Source organism: Quercus robur, chromosome 11, assembly GCF_932294415.1.
Source record: "Quercus robur chromosome 11, dhQueRobu3.1, whole genome shotgun sequence".
In the NCBI taxonomy this organism is placed as follows: domain Eukaryota; kingdom Viridiplantae; phylum Streptophyta; class Magnoliopsida; order Fagales; family Fagaceae; genus Quercus; species Quercus robur.
This window is the reverse complement of record NC_065544.1, coordinates 55,141,914-55,162,033: the sequence shown is the minus strand read 5'-3', so window position 1 is coordinate 55,162,033 and position 20,120 is coordinate 55,141,914. Positions and strand designations below refer to the sequence as shown.

Here is a 20,120-nt window from a genome sequence, read left to right as displayed (position 1 = left end):
TTGAGGTAATGTTTTATGGTAAACTTTTATATTTATTATAATACACACACACATACATACATACATACATACATACATACATACATATATATATATATATATATATATATATATATATATATAAAATAATGGTAAACTCGAAACGGTACACTGGTATTGACTGGTACCGAAATATATCGTTCCACTGGTTAAACCGGTACAGCCTCAGGTACGAGATTGACTCCCTTGCTCATAAGTGCATGAAAATAAAAACTTCCCAAAAATGAACACATGTAAATAATAACCACATGGTCCTCCCAACCAATAAAAAAAATTTCTTACCAATTCCTAAATTTTAAGGAGCACATGTTGTCATGAAACTTGCAATGATTTACGTGAATTGGTTCAGAGGGCCGGCCTTGTGTATAATACAACATGAAGAATGAATAAATTCTCGCAATTTAACTTCTTTAGACGGTTTAGACGGTCAAACTTGTGGATTAAAATTTTCCCTTTTGCATTTGCACAACAGTATATACATAGAATAATTTTCATGTAAGAGGCATATCAATTACATCATTATGCTTCAAATAGGAAACAAGAAAATCTCCAACTTTCATCTATTGACCTTGAATGTGTATTTGATTTAAATAAATTTTGATTTGAATTTAGAGTAAATTCTCACATACTCTATGAGTGTGTTTAAACTATGTAAAGATATTGAAGCAATGATTCGAAAGTTTTGGTGGGGGTAAGGGGAGAAAAAAAAAATACATTGAGTTAAATGGAACACTTGTTAGTCGAAATCGGTGGGTGTGATGAGTTTTAGAGACATTCAAAACTTCAATAACGCTTTTCTTGCAAATCAGGTTTGGCGCCCATTGCACCACAAAGATTCTTTATTATTTAAGGTTTTTAGTGCAAAATATTTTCCAATTGAAAGCATTATGGAGGCTTCGGTTCATCCAAGGTGTTCTTTTGCTTGGAGGAGTATTCTTCAGGCAAGGGATGTCATTAGTCAAGGTACTGTCTGGAGGGTAGGGGATGGAGAGTCCATTAAAATCTGGGAGCATAGTTGATTGCCGAATCTGTCCAATAGTCGAGTTGTTTCTCCGCGGAATTCCATTGATGCTATTTTTGTGAAGGATCCTTTTTTGAGGACAAAAGGGTGTGGGATCCTGGTTTGGTAGAGAGTCTTTTTTTGACGTGGGAGGCTGAGACAATACTACGGATTCCGATTAGTGAAGGGCATGTAAAAGACCAGTTAATTTGGCCTCTAACTCCTGATGGGAATTTCAGCGTTCGGAGTGCTTACCGAATGTTGGAGTCCACTGCAAGTTTCTTAAATCCATGTTCTTCCTCAATGGATGGGGTGAGCAAGGTGTGGAAGGGGATGTGGAAAATCAAGACACCAAATAAAATTTGGCATTTTCTTTGGCGAGCTGCTCGCGATTCACTGCCTACCAAACAGAATCTTTGTCAACGACATGTCCTTGTTGATGCTTCTTGCCCTTTGTGTGATGAGCATACTGAATCGTTGATGCATTACTTGTGGTTGTGTGATCATGCTAAAGCCGTTTGGAAATCTGATATTTGTTTTGCCAGATATTACAGGAAGCAACATCGGGATTTTCTGGAGTTATTGGGCGAGATGATGCGGTCTGGGTCGGATTTTCATATTGCTCCGTTTTCCACTATTTCCTGGTGTCTGTGGCAGAGGCGCAGCCGTTTGAGGGAAAATCAACCAACCTGCAGTTAAAGGAAATTGGGGATAGAGCTCGAGCTTTGGTGCAGGAATTTTTTGAAGCTTGCCAATCTGATTCAGGTCCGATTGTTCCTACAGTTCCTGTGCGTTGGTCTCGTCCACCGGAGGGTATATATAGGTGAACTTCGATGCCGCTTTGTTTGAAGGGTCGGGCTGTGCTGGTATTGGGGTGGCGATCCAAAACTCAGATGGAGCGATTATTGCTGCTTTGTCCCAGCGAATTCCTCTTCCTCATTCGGTGGAGTTGGCTGAGGCTCTAGCTGCCCGTCGAGCTGTTGTTTTTGCGCAGGAAATGAGTATATTTAAAGTGATGGTTGAGAGTGATTGTCTAATGGTGGTTTCGGTGTTGAAGGCACCTGCTGGATGTAATACTTTGTATGGGAATGTCATTGAGGATACTCATCTTTTGGCTCGTCAATTTCAGTTTTGTAGTTTTAGTCATGTGCGAAGGCGTGGGAATATGTTAGCTCACGCTCTTGCTAGAATAATAGTTTCATTTGCAGATTACGATGTTTGGGTAAAAGAACTACCTTCGAAGTTGGAAAGTGTATTTCAAACTGATGTTTGTTTAATTTATATGATCTTACCTTTCTCTCAAAAAAAAAAAAAAAGTTGTATACAATATTACAAAATGGCATGACAATAAATGTGATTGGTGCTATAATAACATGATTAAAAAAAAAAAAAAAACTACTTCTTTTTTGCTTTTAAAAATTGATTTTTTTTTTTTGAGAAGATAAAAATTAATACATTAATTTGTAAGATTTATATAAAATGTCTTTGTATTTTTCCTAAATCAATCATTTCATAAATTGGTATATTTGATAGTTACAAGAAGCAGTAGGGGATATTTGAACCATTATCATCTCCATTAAAAAAACTACTAGTTAAACTATAGGTTTCTTGAAAAAAATTTATATATAACTTGAATTTTCTCATCCACAAGATTACACTCACACTAACATTACTATTTTATATACTCATCACTAATATCCTCAAACGTGATCAATGTTAAAGCAAAATATGAAACAAGAAAATGATATTATATGAGTAATGCTATGTTGTTATTGATTGTTATGAGTGGGCAAAAAAATAATTTAAGTTGTGAATTAAAATTATAACCAATAATAAATTTACCACCTATATTTTTTTGTGAAAGTATTGTGAAAATATTATGAATGTAGCATTTCTCATATTATATAGAATATGTTCAAATTTTGTAGCCCCTAAAGTTTTCTTTGTCAATTGCTAAAGAACTTGTCTTAGAAAACTTTTTTTCCCTTCTAAAAGTCAGTTTGACAATATATTATGTATGCAGTATACCTTCAAAATAGCTTAGAGGAAAATTTGTTCAACCTTCTATGTATATGTGGCTATTTAAATGATTATCTATATGTGCTTTTAGTCAATTGACTTTTTTAATGAGGCATTTGATTAGATTAGATTTTTTTTTTTTTTTTTTTTTTTTTGAGGAAACCATGTAAAATACTTTTATTCAAATGAGCCTAATAATCGGCTTGAAGTACATCATGAAATTGTGGGGGAATATCCTCCATCCAAACTAACAGATCTGGAATGCCAGCGGCATGTCTAGCTAGATTATGAGCTAAATCGTTACAATCCCTCTTAGCATGAGAGTAATGTAATTCTTCAAAATGTTGAGATAACTGTCTGGCCTCCTCAATGAGCAAACCCATTGGTATTAGCAGCCTTTCTTCCTCCATTAACCCTTTAATCACAGTCAAAGAGTCACCTTCCAATGTAGCCCGTTTCACCCCCACTTCCAATGCAAACAAAAGAGCCCAAGCCGCAACTTTTGCCTCAATATCCTCACTGCATAACTCCTGGTGTACCAGTTTTGAGCATGATGCAATCACTAATCATAACTCCTGGTGTACCAGTTTTGAGCATGATGCAATCACTAATCCTTGGTGATCTCTTATAACAACTCCAATGCCAAACTTTTTATCATGTGGAAAGACGGCACCATCGAAATTAATTTTGAATAGCTCCGATGGTGGTGGCTTCCAATGATTTCTGGGACGATGAGTCCGCTGCACTGGAGTAGCAGTAGGCACTTGGCGAGCATGGTACTCAACTAACCAAGACTTGGAGATGTTAGGAATCTGATGAAGTGAGTCCGCTGGTTGGTTAAGGCAAACCCAATTCCGCTGGATGTTTTTATAAAGAGAAATATTATATTCACAATAAATCATAAGTAATAAGTTGTTATTAGTTTTAATTTAAATTCACCACCGAAATTACTTTTTTAACCACTAATAACCAATAACAACCTGTCACTTAAGATTTGTTATAGAAGTGTTGTAAAAATATTATAGATATAGCATTTCTCTTTTATAAATCATCATATAATTTGTTGGATACATAGGGTTGGAGAAGATTCCCTCTAGACTGATTTAGAGAAAAGTTTTGCATCTAGCTAGCCAATTCGCAAGAGCTTCAGGCCAACATGGGAATGGGATATTCCAAATATTTCTTGCTCTATGCTGTGATTCTACTCATGTGGGCTTCTCTTGTTTCCCATTGCAGCCTTGCAGGCAACTATTTTTAAAGACTAATGAGCTGAGATACTTAAAGACAAAGGTTGTGAACCTAAATGCCAAATAGAAATGAGACACTTTTTTCTTCTAAATAATTAAGAAGAATAAGAAACTAGATGATACATTTTAATTTGTAAGATAGTGTAAATTGTGTAATACTCTTGTAAGATGGCATAATTTTTTCTAAACCCAAACTTTTGCACCCAGTTATTTGTATAAACTAGTCAATAGCACGTATAATGCATAAAAAAGTTTGTGAATAATATGATGGATAAATCGTTTTAACGTTCCTATTACAAACCTAAATAGTGGTTAAACATTTGAAAGAGATGTTGTAGGGGAAAAGTTGTGTCTGAAGGTGACTCCCTTGGCATTGTACAAGTGCTGAGGTCGAATGAACCAAATTCATCTAAGAATTTGGACACATTATTGAGGAAACAAGAAGGAAGAAGAAGAAGAAGATTGAAGGAGTTTAGAAGATGGGGAAGTGTCCCACATAGGTAGGAATGGAAAATAATTAAGGCAGTACATGCATGCTGTTGTTAGGCATGCTCAATTTATTGATGGAGACTGCTTGTGCCTTGTATTGAAGAAGTCCTAGATTTCTTTTGGAATGTAATATCCATCGATGCAACAAGTTATGGAATGACATGTTCTTTACCAGTCATATTCTATAAAATCGTTAATTTCTTTTTCGTGGTCCATAGTGAGAAAATGGTTCACAAAAACAAGTGGAGCTCATGAACAGGCAGGATAACATTTTCCAAAAAAGTCGAACAGAGAATAGAACAAGTCATTAAATTTCAACAGGGATGGCACAATGATAGTCTTAGATATAAATGATAGGCGGCGCAGGAAAATCATTGTGCCGCACCGCTTTTCAGCCAAATTGCCCATCTCTTTAACCTCTTTTCACTCCCAGGGGTTGCATATATATTTACAGACTTCACTGTTTTGTATCGTCACTTGATTGTGGCCTCTCCGACCATGTTGAATTAATGGCCATGCCATTCTCTGCCTTTTTCACCGCACAACACTCCCCCCACATGTTTAGTTCTTGGACTTGAGGCTGAGTGAGTGAATGAAAATATATACTACTGTGATACTTGCAGATACTGATACTCCCTGATACTGCCATACGTACCAGGGACCATGCGTCTAGAACATGCATGTCTCACTTCATCCCAAACTACGAGATGAATTGTAACCCCATTCATGCGATGCTAGAAAAAGTTTAGATTTTATTAATTAATTTATTTATAATGATTGATTTCAAGTAAGAGGTAGTACTGACTATTGGATTAATTACACTTATCTACCCAAAATTATAAATGTATTTATACCCCCAAACTTTAATATATTATAAATAATATCTTAATTCGAGCATTAACATTCAACTCTTCAATATATTCATATAAATAAAAAAAATAAAAAATAAAAACTCTTTAATATATTTTTTTTAACACATAAATAAACAACCATACGTTAATATTATATAGTAGCTCAAAAGAGGCTTTTGACTTATTCATTTAAAAAAAAAAAAAAATTAGGACCCTATATGGCTAAATTCCCAATTTTTAACAAATTAACTCAACTAGAATATTTCAACGTAGTTAATTAGCCCAAGTTTCAATTAAAAAAATAATGTAAACTAAATACACAATCACAATCACTTGAGAGACATAATTCTTCATGACGTGAAAACCCTGTAATTAAACAAAGTAAAAACATGGTTAGATCAAAATCCAAAAGACAAAGCAACTAATAAAAGGTTGTTGCAGTATAGACTTTAGTCATACAACATCCTTGTACATGTAATTCGACACTGTAAATCTTCTTGTCCTGCTATAGTTACTATAAACTCATGCCTTAACACCTTTTACTTGATCCGCTTCACAAACAATCGCGCCGATTGCAGATTGATCTATTGATCATTCCAAGATCTTGAAGATTTGGGTTTGTCTTTGTGCTTCCGTGATCAAGGTCGAACAACACAGTAGTGATTAAGATGTTAAAACAATAGTACTCCCAAGGGTATTCAATGGAGAGTTCTTGGAAGACAATAGATTCTCGATCTCTCTAGGTTTTCTCTTTATTTTTGTAGTTGTCTTTATCTATAGTAATTAGGGTTAAAATAAGGTTCACACATACCAATACGATTTGAGCTTGATGTAGCTACAAAAATAGCCGTGGAAAGTAAGGTCAGTGCTTTCCATAATATGGTTCACTTGACTGAGTCTCTAAGAGAATCAACATTGGTGGTGCCAAAGTTGCCAAAAAATTTAGCAATTTGGCACTATAAAAAACTACTTTATCTATTTTACTATTTTGCGTCAATTTTGCTTTACAAAACACTCACCATCAGTGGTTTTATTTTAACATTCGACACAATAAAATAATATATCTACTACAATAAACAACAACCACCACCACTAACATAATAAAATAATATATCTTTTAATAAAATATTGTTTTTTTTTTTTTTTTTTTTACCATCATAGCTACAGTCTTGGATGTGCACTGTAGCTCAACGGCAAAAAAATATGGTTTTTGCTCCACTGATGCAGTAGCCTTTTGTTCCATTTTTGTTATATATAGTTGTTAAATATAGCATTTTACCTATTTTCCTCCATTAATACTAAAGGTCTAATGAGACTTTTTGTCAAACTCCGATTTCGCTTGATAAATTCATAATTCTTCCTTGAAAAATTTTTGGGTGCATCAAGCACCATGGTTTAGCCTACATAAGAGTAGAACTTCTTAATGGGCTTGTCCAAAGTTAGCCAACAACTAGCCACGTGCATGAAAATGTGCATGACAAGAATTCTAGTTAAAGTAGTGTTAGGAATCCATGTGTTCTTAGGATTCATGTGGGGTGGCAGACTTGCTTATAAAAGCAAGGATTAGTTTGTTGCATAAGGTAGATAACAACAACAAGGGTGTGTCGCATAAGAAAAAGGGGCCGCATATTGAATAGAAAATAGTGAAAGAGGAAGCCGCACAAGAGAATTGAGAGAGAAGCCAAAAGGGAGCCACTTAGAGAAAAAGAAGACAACCAAGAGAGAACTATAGGTGGAGAAGAAAATTAAAATGAGAGAGTAAAGTGTTGTCACCTTTCAGAGAGATAATTAGTGTGTGTGTGAGAGCAAAGAAAAATAATGAGGTTTTTCTTTAGCCGTGAGACACAAAAAGAGTATATGTGAGAACAAAAATAAATAAAAAATAAAAAATAAGAGAGATTTTTCTTTAACCGTGAGACATACACGAGAATTATTGTAATTGATTTGATAATAATGAAATTATTCAGAATTTGTCCCGTGGTTTTTCATTTTGAGGGTAAAGGGTTTTTCATGTAAATGTTTGTGTTTTTGTGTGTGATTATTATTTTGAATTGATAGTTTTGGTAATAATATTATTCGGGACCCATCAAGTAGTATCAAAGCTAAGGTTTGAGTGGAAGCGATGTCTGGAGAAGAAGGCAAGGTTTCAGGAATAGAGAAATTTGATAGAATAGACTTTGGGTATTGGAGGATGTAGATAGAACATTATCTCTATGGGAAGAAGTTGCATTTTCCTCTTTTGGGGAAGAAACTTGAAACTATGAAGGATGAAGGCTGGAACCTTCTTGATAGACAGGTATTGGGAGTAATTCGATTAACTTTATAAAGATTAATTGCGCACAATGTTGTGAAGGAAAATACCATAGTGGATTTAATGACAGCTTTGTCTGGCATGTATGAAAAGTCGTTGGTTAACAACAATGTGCATCTGATGAAGAAGCTGATTAATCTAAAGAAGGCAAAAGGCACTCCTATAGTGCAGCATCTGAATGAGTTCAATACAATTATCCTCGATAGAAATTGTATTTGATGGTGAGGTTCGTGCATTGATTCTTTTAGCTTCTTTACCAAACAGTTGGGAAGCCATGATAATGATAGTGAGTAATTCTGTAGGAAAAAACAAACTCAAATATGATGATTCAAGATTTGATTTTATGTGAAGAGGTTAACAGGAGAGATGTGAATATAGACAATGCACAAGATCAAGCTTTTGTCATGGAGAACAAGAGCAAAGGTAGAAGCAGAAGACCTAATAATCAAAAATTCAATAGTAGGTCACAATCAAGAGATCGATCTCAGTTTAAGGAAACTAGAGAATGCTTCTATTGTGGGAAAAAAGGACCATATAAGAAGAGATTGTTGGTATTGGAATAAAGAAAAAACTAAAGGAAAAGATGGAAAGAATGATAGTGAGAAAAATACTATAGTTGTTGTGATTGTAGAGGGTGTTGTGGTGCTTTTTGTTGAACAGCAAAAGTGTAAGCATGTTGCTAATAATAATGTTGAGTGGGATATTGATTTTGCAGCCTCCCACCTAGGGGTGTCCAAGGACCCGCATCAACCGACCTGCCCGCCCGAACTGAAGGTCCACGGGTGGCTCCGAATCTACTCCACGGTCGGTCACGGATTGGCATTTAAAAAATCCGAATAGTTCGGATCGGACCCGGGTTTCAAAATATTTCACCCAGAAAATCTGAACCGACCGAATTATTTATAATAAAAAAAAAGTAGATTTGACATGTGGCCAGATAGCCCATGCCCAGCAAATCAGCAATGCCAACCCCAGATTTCCCTCACACGTTCCCAACATAAGTATCAGCAGTTCATCTCAAATTAAAATTTAAAATGAAGGGTGTTGATGAGAGTAAAACTGACTCAACTGAGCATGAAATGACCGGTTACAGTGGCATAATAACCCATTTTTAATCAACGGTTAGAATCCAAGATGGAGAGCCAATCTAATGGTGAGAAATAAAGGGGAAAGATCTGATATCTCAAAGACTCAAATGGATTCAAGCCACTACTCTTCAGTCTTCACTCTTCTTCAGTTTTCACTTCAAAGGCAGAGGTCAGGTCATGGACATGGCTTCCCATTCACGCCTTCTCCTTCCCTTTTCACTCTTCCTCACCTCTTCAGTCTTCACTTCTTCAGTCTCACACTCTCAGTTCTTTACCTGCTTTCTCAAACTCTCTCAAACTTTCACAATCTCACACTCTATAAAGTCTAAACCGTTTCCCCAAATCCAAACTACTGCTTCTCCAAATCCAAATTCTAAAGAACAAACCCTAGCCGCCTCCAATGCCTTTACCCAGTCCCCTCTCCGCCTCCAACGCCTAGTGCCACCGCCGCTGTCCACTCCTCTCTCCATAGCTACCGCCGGAGTCCTCACCCCATGTACTCTTCACGAAGTCAGTAAGGTAATTTTTCTTTGTTTCTTATCTTTCTTTTTTGTTAGTCTCGTTGGTTTCATTTGTGATGGAAATCAAATGTTAAAATCAAATAATCCTATGAAACCCTATGTTAAAATCAAATAATCAAATGTTAAAATCAGATTCATACTATGAAACCCTAACTAAAAATAACTTAGAAACCCTAACTATTTTACTTTTGTTCTTTTCTTAAATCAATTTTGATCTTGTTTTAGTTTTATACAGGATTGAAAGCTGACTCCAGTCTCCAAGTATCATTATCTGCTCTGAAGTTTGAAACCCATACACCCACGGTTTTCTTCAAGGTAGTTTTTGCTTTCCTTTGTATTTAAAACTTAGAGATCCTAACTATTTTACTTTTGTTCTTTTTTCTTTTCTTTAATCAATTTTGATCTTGTTTTAATTTTATTCAAGATTGAAAGTTGAATCCAAGTATCATTATCTGCCCTCAAGTTTGAAACCCATACACCCACGGTTTTCTTCAAGGTATGGTTTCTGCTTTCCTTTGTATTTAGTAAAAAAAAAAAAAATGTAGTGATTGTGGTGGTTGTTTGATATTTCTTTTTACAAAAGGGGCAAAGTAATTTAAATGATAAATAGAATGTTGAAAGGGAAACTATTGAATGTAATTCATGAGGGTTGTTTTTAAAGTTTTAGAACATTTACCTTGCTTTGTATGAGAAGATTGTTACGATGTGATTTAGTTGATTGTGGTGGTTGTTTGATATTTCTTTTTACAAAAGGGGCAGAGTAATTTAAATGATAAATAGAATGTTGAAAGGGAAACTATTGAATGTAATTCATGAGGGTTGTTTTTAAAGTTTTAGAACATTTACCTTGCTTTGTATGAGAAGATTGTTATGATGTGATTTAGTTGATTGTGGTGGTTGTTTGATATTTCTTTTTACAAAAGGGGCAGAGTAATTTAAATGATAAATAGAATGTTGAAAGGGAAACTATTGAATGTAATTCATGAGGGTTGTTTTTAAAGTTTTAGAACATTTACCTTGCTTTGTATGAGAAGATTGTTATGATGTGATTAGTTGATTGTGGTGGTTGTTTGATATTTCTTTTTACAAAAGGGGCAAAGTAATTTAAATGATAAATAGAATGTTGAAAGGGAAACTATTGAATGTAATTCATGAGGGTTGTTTTTAAAGTTTTAGAACATTTACCTTGCTTTGTATGAGAAGATTGTTATGATGTGATTAGTTGATTGTGGTGGTTGTTTGATATTTCTTTTTACAAAAGGGGCAGAGTAATTTAAATGATAAATAGAATGTTGAAAGGGAAACTATTGAATGTAATTCATGAGGGTTGTTTTTAAAGTTTTAGAACATTTACCTTGCTTTGTATGAGAAGATTGTTATGATGTGATTAGTTGATTGTGGTGGTTGTTTGATATTTCTTTTTACAAAAGGGGCAGAGTAATTTAAATGATAAATAGAATGTTGAAAGGGAAACTATTGAATGTAATTCATGAGAGTTGTTTTTAAAGTTTTAGAACATTTACCTTGCTTTGTATGAGAAGATTGTTATGATGTGATTAATAGAATGTTGAAAGGGAAACTTTTGAATTTAATTCATGAGAGTTGCATTAATGTGGCTTGCAGATGCTTTTGATTTTGCTTTTATTAGTTTGTAGCTTTGTATGTTCTATACTGCCCAAATTAGACAAGGTTTATTTAACATTTTGGTTATAGCATCTTATGGAAGTTTTAGTTTACCTTGCTTTGTTTTTAAAGTTTTAGAATATTTACCTTGCCTTGTATGAGAAGATTGTTATGATGTGATTAGTATGATCATGCAATTTGTCACTGCTAAGAAGAGATCTGTGATCTTGCATGTCCCTAATTAATTTACTTCATTGAGTTATCTGTGATCTTGCTAAGAAGAGATATGTGATCTTTCTTTCTAATAATCTCTTTTGATTATGTTTATTAAAATGTGTGGTTCCAGGATACTGGTTTTCCTTTTTGGTGTGTGTGGTTATTATTTATTATTATTATTATTATTAAAGCTATTAATTATACTTGTTACTCTAGTTTGCTAATATGTATCTTTGTTTTTTTAGGTCATGGAAACCAACACTAATGAACCCTCTGTCCAAACACCAGCTGCTACAGAAGATGATGGTGCTATTCCCACCCAAGTTGAAGATTCTGCTGCTACCCAAGCTGAAGCAGCTGCTGCTTCTGAGTTACCCCAGTTCCACCATGCCAAGTGAGTATGATAGCTCTTGTTAGTGGTGGTTGTAGTGGTAGGAAAAAGTCTGTTGTTTGGGGCCACTTTGAAAAAGTAAAGATAGGTGAGGGTGATACTAGTAAAACTAAGGCTATCTGTAATTATTGTCAAAAATCTTATAATGCTGATAGTAAGAGTTGTGGTACTAGTAATTTGTTAGCTCATGTGCTAATATGTCCCAAGAACCCTAATAGAGAAGATGTAGTTAGAGGGTAGAAAACATTAGCTTTTGTACCCAAAAAGGATGGAGAAGACGGATTCCACCTTGTGTCAACATCCTTTTCTGTTGAGGCTTCTAGAAAGGCATTGGCCGAAATGGTTATAATTGATGAGTTGCCTTTTAGGTATGTCGAGGGGTATGGGTTTAAGAAATTTGTAAGTACCTTACAACCTAAGCTTAGATTAAAGGATATCCCATCTCGTCAAACTGTGGATAGGGATGTGATTGGCATTTATAATAGTGAGAGAGAGAAGCTAAGGAAATCCTTGAAGGGCTGTAGGGTGTGTCTCACTACGGACACATGGACTTCTATTCAAAATTTAAATTATATGTGTCTGACTTGTCACTTTATTGATGATGCTTGGAATTGCATAAGAGAATTCTAAATTTTTGTCAAGTTGAAGACCACAAGGGGGAGACTATAGGTAGAAAGATTGAGATGTCATTGCGTGAGTGGGGTATTGATGGGATATTCACCTTGACGGTGGATAATGCTAGTTCAAATTTAACAACAATTAAATTTTTGCAAAGGGTGACTAAAGATTGGAATGGGGCAGTTTTAGGAAATGAGTACATGCACATGAGGTGTTGTGCCCATATCCTAAATCTCATTGTGGGGGAGGGTTTAAAAGAGATAGATGCATATGTTGCTAAGGTGCGTGAAGCTGTGAGGTATGTGAAGTCCTCACCCAATAGAAGTCAAACTTTTAGGAGTTTTATGGAGAGGTTAGGTATGGAGTCCAAGAGTCTTCTCAGTCTAGATGTACCTACTAGGTGGAACTCGACCTATATCATGTTAGAAATTGCTGAAAAATTTGAGAAAGTGTTCCTCTGAATGGATTTTGAAGATGATGGTTATTCGTTGTATTTTAGGACCAAGGAAGATAGTGGTGGTTTAGGGTCTCCATGTATGACTGATTTCCAAAATTGTAGGGCATTTGTGACTTTCTTAAGGTTGTTTTATAATGCAACAAAGAAATTTTCTGGTTCATTGTATGTTACTTCAAATGCCTTCTATGATGAGATATTTGTTATTCAGGAGAGTATTTCCAATTTAGTTAAATCCCAAAACACTCTCTTGAAAAGCACAGCCACAAACATGCAAACTAAGTTTGAGAAGTATTGGGGGGAAGGGGAGAAAATTAATCCTCTTTTGTATGTGGCTGTGGTCTTTGATCCACGAAAAAAATTGAGGTTTTTGAAGTTTTCATTTTCTGAAATTTATGGGAATGCAGTTGCAGAAGTGATGGTTGATAAGGTGAAAGATCTTTTGTTTAAGTTGTATAATTTTTACACTTCTATTCATTCACCAAATGTGCAAGATCAAAGTGGGAGTGAGAGGACAGAATTAGAAACTGATGCTAATGATCCATATGTGATGGTTCACTCGCGATATGAACGTTTTTTGCAAGTTGAGCAATCTGTAGGTTGTAATAATGAGCTTGAGAGGTATTTGGCTGAAAACTGTGATGGTAGAAAGGATGCAAATTTTGAGATATTGGAGTGGTGGAGGGACAATTGTAATAGGTACCAAGTGTTGTCTAAAGTAGTTAAGGATGTGCTGGCTGTGCCAGTTTCCACTGTTGCATCTGAGTCAGCATTTAGCACTGGAGGTCGAATTGTTGATCCATTTCGAAGTGCACTATCTCCTCTCATGGTTCAAAACCTTGTATGTTCACAAAATTGGCTTCAAGCCACAGTTCCAATTTCTCATCGCCAATCAAGGGATGATGTTGAGGCATTGGAGAAGGAGTTACTTGACTTAGGTAATATGCTTAAATTCTGAAACTTAGTGTATTAATTTTATTGAATGTCTCATGTATTCAAGCAAAATTTAATCTATTTGTGTTTATTGTGTTTATTTCCTATTCTTTTCTAGTTTTAAATCAACAACCAACAGCAAATACCAGCTCAAGCAAGGGTTCCACTTCAGGCAAACGACCCTTGATTAGCATTGATGATTAATTACTGACTTGGTATGATTCTGCCTTTATAGCCCCTTACTATTATAAACTTGGTTTCCTTACTAGTTGGTTGGTACTAATGTATTGTTTGTTGAATATTTTTTTGTCTATTGTAGGAGGATGGTAAATTATTTTGTAAAGAAGGCAGCATTTTGGGAATATTTTGGAAGCTTTTTTGGACATATTGCTTTTCTAACTTGTAACAATACTCAACTGTCAATACTTATAGAAAAGAAATCTTAGTTCATAGGTTTTCTTTTCTATTAGTTATAGACTTATAAACTATAGAGTAGTCATTCAATGCTTTGGAAAAGCTATTTTTTGGAAATACCTATGGTATTTGATTGTTGTAATTAATTATATAGCTTGGAACATTGTATAACTAGCAAGCTTTTTGCCTTATGGGTTACTGCCCAAAAAACTTGCAGTGACTGCCTTTATGTTACTAAGTATATATATCTGTTGGAATATTGCAGTATAGTATTCTGTTGTGATTTATTTTATTGCTGGAAAATTGGAAATATTATTTGTTGTGGTTTGCAGGTTTTATGGGTGTTAAGCAGTTTACTGCCTAGGTGCCTTTTGTGGTGTTTTACAGATTACATATTATTTTGTGTGTTTATTTTTTGTTCTTAATGTGGGAAAGATTATGTATTGGGATTGATAGGTGCTTCTTGTTTCAGATCACAAGTGACTAAAAAATAAGAAAGACTTTTTGGTGTGTTGTGTTGATCACAGGTGATAAAATGAATAAGCCTTATTTGGGCCTTTTTGATTTGTCCTGATTGATGGCCCAATAGGTCTAGTTTTGTTCTACTGGAAGTTCTATTTCAAAATTTCAAAATTAATTAAGTAAAAAGGCCCAAAAAAGTGAATTTTCTGTGATTTTAACAATGGCAAAAAGTCCGGCCCAATCTGAGGCCCAGACTCGTGAAACCGATGACTTCGACCCGGATAACCCGATTACCCGAAATGTCGGATCTGACCCGATATTCGGTCGAATATGGATCCCAAATTTAAAAAACCGATTCAATCAGGTCGAGTACAGTTTGGGCCCAAAACCGACCCAGCCCGACCCGTGGACACCCCTACTCCCACCATGTTATCCCTACGAAGGGGTTGTTTATCATGTACGAAGCAAGAGATTTTGGTACAGTAAAGATGGATCATTTGAGTTACCCAAAAATTGTGGGAATTGGTAATATGTGCATCGAAACCAATGTTGGTAGCATTGTGATGTTAAATGATGTGCGACATGTTCTAGATTTAAGGATGAATGTGTCTTCTACATTGACTATGGATCGAGTAGGTTATTGTAACTACTTTGGTAGTGGAAGATGGAAACTTACTAAGGGTTCATTGATTGTTGCAAAAAGGCATGCTTGTTATAGTATGTATAAGACTCATGTGAAGACTTGAAAGAAGAAGTTCAATGAGATTAAAGATTTTGAGAAGACTCCAAAGAAGAGAGTTGGGATTGAAGGTGATGATATCAAGAGGGTGAAATTCTCATTGCCTAATAGTGTTCAGAAGAGGAAGTGATAGGTGATAAAGAATATGAAGATGCTAAAGTTACATAGGATGATGATCAAGTGAAAGACCTTGGAGGTCTTGAGCAGGGGGAGCAATATCATTTATTAGATATTGTTGAACCTTGTGGGAAGAGAACTATTGGAGAACATCGAATTGTTAGTTTCAAGAATGATTGGGTTTCTGATGAGGGGGAGCCAAGGGATTGGATTAAAGAAATCCAAGATGAGATTACGTTTTTGAGAATGAAATGTATTGATATTGATTAAGTGTTCTTGTATTGGTGAAGATAATAAAGAAGGTCAAGTCTGGTGTTGGCTTGACTGGCATGGATTCGAATTGGAGAGTTGGATTGAAAATCTCCCCTTATCGGTGGGCTGAAGGGGGAGATTGTTGGGTGCATCAAGCATCATGGTCTAGCCCACATAAGAGTAGAGCTTCTTAATGGGCCTGTCCAAAGTTAACCAACAACTAGCCACATGCATGACAAGAATTCTAGTTAAAGTAGTGTTAGGAATCCATGTTTTCCTAGGATTCATGTGGGGCGGCAGACTTGCTTATAAAAGCAAGGATTAGTGTGCTATAGAAGGTAGATAGTAGCAACAAGGGTGTGTCGCATAAGAAGAAAAAGGTGCCGCATATTGAATAGAAAATAGAGAAAAAGGAAGCTGCACAAGAGAATTAAGAGAGTAGCCAAGAGGGAGCCATTTAGAGAAAAAGAAGACAGCCAAGAGAGAGTTGTGCGTGGAATAAAAAAATAATAAAATGGAGGAAGTAAAGTGTTGCCACCTTTCAGAGAGATAATTAATGTGTGTGTGTGTGAGAGCAAAGAGAAACAAGGAGGTTTTTCTTTAGTCGTGAGACACAAAAAGAATGTATGTGAGAACAAAAAAAAAACAAAATAAGAGAAATTTTTCTTTAACCGTGAGATATACATAAGAATTATTGTAATTGATTTGATAATAGTAAAATTACTCAGAATTTGTCCCATGGTTTTTCCTTTCAAGGATAAAGGGTTTTCTACATAAATATTTTTGTTTTTGTGTGATTACTATTTTGAATTTATAGTTTTGGTAATAATATTATTTGGGACCCAACACAATATTCAATCTTGCACAGTAAATATCAACTTTAATTTTCTATCCAAATAACACCCTTTAGCGCAATTGCAATATTATTCATAACCCAAAATTACAACATAAATTTATCATGAAATTAGCCACCATTATACAACCTAACACAACATAAATACAAATGACACATTGGAATTCATGGCCATGGCTCAGAAGTGTAAGGGCCAAGACATTTTGAAACATGGGATTGTAAGCAAATATTGAGAGATTTGAGCTTAGCTATGCTGATGTAATATTGTTATTGCAATCTTCATAGGTCGGTTCTTCAAACTGGGTCTTCATGAGCCACAACTATGGGGCAGTTTGGGACACAAGTAGAGTGCCATCAGGGGCATTGCAATTCCGGTTTATGATCACAGCAGGGTATGATGGGAAGTATATTTGGGCACAACATGTGTAACATCCCATGAGTTTTAAAAAAAAAGAAAAAAAAGAAAAAAAAAAGGTAAGTCAGAATTTTTGTGGACCAAATGTGCCCCCACCTAACCCCACTACCCATTACACAATCCACTCCCTCTTTTCTCTCTTTGGCCGGTCACTCCCACTCTTGTTCTCCTTTTCTTTTTCTTTTTCAGTCAACACAACACACATACACACACTCCTCTCCCTCACCCTCCCACCGGTACATTCCTCATCATCACCCCTACCATTTTTCCAGCAAAATCACTAGAAAATCCTCAAGAACATCACATCTTCACACAAGTTAATTGAGGTAGAATTTTTAATCTCTTTTGATGAGTATTATGTTCTTATTTGAGGTTATTTTACCCAAGATTTAATATTGATTTTCATGTGATTTAAGAGCTTTGGAAATGATATTCATGTGTTATACATATGGGTTTTGGTCTTGGTGGATGTATTTGATGAGTGTGTTCATGATTTTTCCAATGTTGGGTATCTAAGGCTTGTTATGGTGAAAATTTAGGGGTTTTGAGGTATATTTTGTGAAATAAATTGTGAATATAATTTTATGGTTTATTTGGAGCTAGTTTAAGATCTAAATTGTTTGTTTGAAAGGATATTGTGATTTTGGTGTCATGGGTCTCTTGATGATGTTGTGAAAACCATGTGGAAACTATTTATAAATTATTGAGGTTTTGATGTTAGAAATAATACCTTGTATGATTCATAAGTATAATGGGAGTCTATGTCTTGTAAAGTAATTGGTTGAGAAACTTTGGAGATGGAAAATATTATTTGTGAGGCTAAATCTAGGCTTGCCTAATTTAGTGCTTATTTGGCAATTCCTAATATGTAGCTAGATACAATTTCAAGCTTTGTGCTCATTGTGATAGATTTGCTTGACATTGTTTAGGTTCTAGCTAATCTCCCCTTGGAGCTTGGAGAATTAGGATTTTGCGGTTGCTAGGTAAGTAGCTTTTTAATGGGTATTTTTGAAAAATAACCATATCTTATAAATATTGTTTTTGGGTCAAACACATTTTGGAAAATTAATGGTGGAACTATGTTTTTCTAAAAGGTGTTGTGTTATGACCCTACTATATATATGATTATATATGAAAATGCATATTCTTATTGCATATGGGGGATTTGCATGATTTGTTAGCAAAGAAAAGACTAGCATCTTTGATTAAATTCTAAAAAATGCGTATTATGGATTTATTGCATTATTTGCAAAAATATAAAGATGCTTTATCTTGGCCTATGTTATTTGGGAAGTTAATACAAAATCTCTTTGGCAAGAAATAAGTTGAAGGCATTGAGAACCTTGTGAAGATCTTGGGCATTCAAATGTTTTATGAAACTACTTAGAAGTGAAATTATGTATTTTGAATTAAAGTTATGTGAGCTCTTTATGTTCTACCCTTGTGCTGTGACATGTGATTACTCGGTGATTACCTAGCTAGATACTATAGTCTGTGTGACATTAGTATCTTAGCACCCGTCTTTGTGATGGTTATTAGTTCCGGCTTTGTGTCGGCGATGAATTCCGGCTTTGTGTCGGCAGTTTAGTTCCGGCTTTGTGTCGGCAATGAATTCCGGCTTTGTGTCGGCGATTATCATGTGGCCTTGGGTTAGATTTTCTAGTTTGGAACGGTGTTGTTATTGCTCACAGTATAGTAAGTAGTTTCATGTTGAGATATTTTGAGGAATATATAGTATGTAATCTCATGAGAACATTTTGAGAAGTTTTGTGCTGTGTCAATTTATTCATTCTTGTCATATTATTTTTGGGAAATGGTTTTGTAGAAACTATTTGGAAACTCCCGAATTAAAAGCATGATTTGTAAATTGTTACCATCATGAAACTTGCATTTCCCCCACCCCCTTTAATTATGCTACTTACTGGGTTTTGTCTTATTCCATTATTTTTATAACTTTTCAGAGTAGGCAACAATCTTTTGAGACAGCTTTTTGGTGGCTAATAGTAGTTAGACTAACTACTGATGGAGGCTGAATTTTTGTGTAATGGATATATTAGATGGTGTACATCTTAGTTTAGGCTTGACTCATTCTTTTGTATATTATAGTGGTTATGACTGTATTTCCACTGTTGGGATAAGCTGTTGTTATGTAATTGTTGTTTTCAGACCTCTATTCTTTTGTGGCCTATGGTCCTTGTAATTAATGCTTAGAGCTCTGACTTACTCTGAAAGTATATTCTATGGGATGATTATGATAATTCTTGTTGTTGGCACTTGATAATAATTATGTGGATTGAATTGTCAAAAAGGAAAAATTTACAGGTACTTGAGACGTCTCTCTCATGTTTTGGACCCTTTGGGGTTTGGGGCGTGACAACATGTCCTTCCTGCTGATTGGAAGTCAGGGGTGACATATGACTCGGGTTCAATTCACTGATATTGCACAAGAGGGTTGTTCTCCATGTGATGATGAGACTTGGAAATGAGGGATCTTGTTAATGCTAGTGTGAATATATATACATATAGGTGGGTTCCTTGTAACATGCATTGAATTACTTGATTTAGTAGCTTAGGAGACAAGAATACAAATTGGAAGGGCTTAGACTTGCCAAGATTATAGATGGGGCTAAATATGTATGTTTCAGAATTATAAACTTTCCTACTAGGACAATTTTTCACTTCTTGATGTTCTCTAACATATTTCTTCTACAATAAAATGTCCCATCTCTCTCTCTCTCTCTCTCTCATGTGCATGTATCAAAATGTGCATATAATATATACAAATGACATGCAATTCACAAGTAAATTTAAAAATTCTGATGCAAAACCACCATAGAATGCCACATGGTACATTTGATGGCATGGACAAGGAAGAGGAAGTGCTTGTGCTTCCAATGAAAAGCCATAAATTCGTATGATTGGCAGCTGCAGATTGATACATTATGGAGTCAGAGGAGCGTTTATACTATATAGTATAGCAAAAAGTTTGTACAGGGGTTGAAGTTAAAGTCATGGACTCATGGGTTCAAATGTTATCAAGTGGATATATTTGTAGACAATGTCTAGCA

General features: G+C 35.1%; 1 protein-coding gene and 1 long non-coding RNA gene across 2 annotated transcripts; both read left to right on the top strand.

Moving 5' to 3' along the window:
* The first annotated feature begins 12,478 nt into the window (after positions 1-12,478).
* Positions 12,479-14,578, top strand: LOC126705262 (zinc finger BED domain-containing protein RICESLEEPER 1-like). The gene is made up of 4 exons (XM_050404154.1): positions 12,479-12,711; positions 12,913-13,805; positions 13,919-13,972; positions 14,547-14,578. The coding sequence occupies exons 1-4, from the start codon at positions 12,479-12,481 to the stop codon at positions 14,576-14,578; spliced, it is 1,212 nt and encodes a 403-aa protein (XP_050260111.1).
* Positions 14,579-17,176: 2,598 nt separating this feature from the next.
* LOC126707400 (uncharacterized) lies at positions 17,177-19,310 on the top strand. The gene is made up of 3 exons (XR_007648939.1): positions 17,177-17,378; positions 17,982-18,035; positions 19,014-19,310. It is a non-coding gene; the product is annotated as an uncharacterized LOC126707400 (long non-coding RNA).
* The last annotated feature ends 810 nt before the right edge of the window (positions 19,311-20,120 follow it).

What these genes read in the sequence shown, in the direction of transcription:
- LOC126705262 (XM_050404154.1), top strand. Translation starts at nt 12,479, where the DNA reads ATGTCATTGCGTGAGTGGGGTATTGATGGGATATTCACCTTGACGGTG. An exon ending in AAGGTGCGTGAAGCTGTGAG is followed by an intron (nt 12,712 to 12,912) that starts GTATGTGAAGTC and finishes GTTGTATTTTAG; the next exon opens with GACCAAGGAAGATAGTGGTG. An exon ending in GAAGGAGTTACTTGACTTAG is followed by an intron (nt 13,806 to 13,918) that starts GTAATATGCTTA and finishes ATTCTTTTCTAG; the next exon opens with TTTTAAATCAACAACCAACA.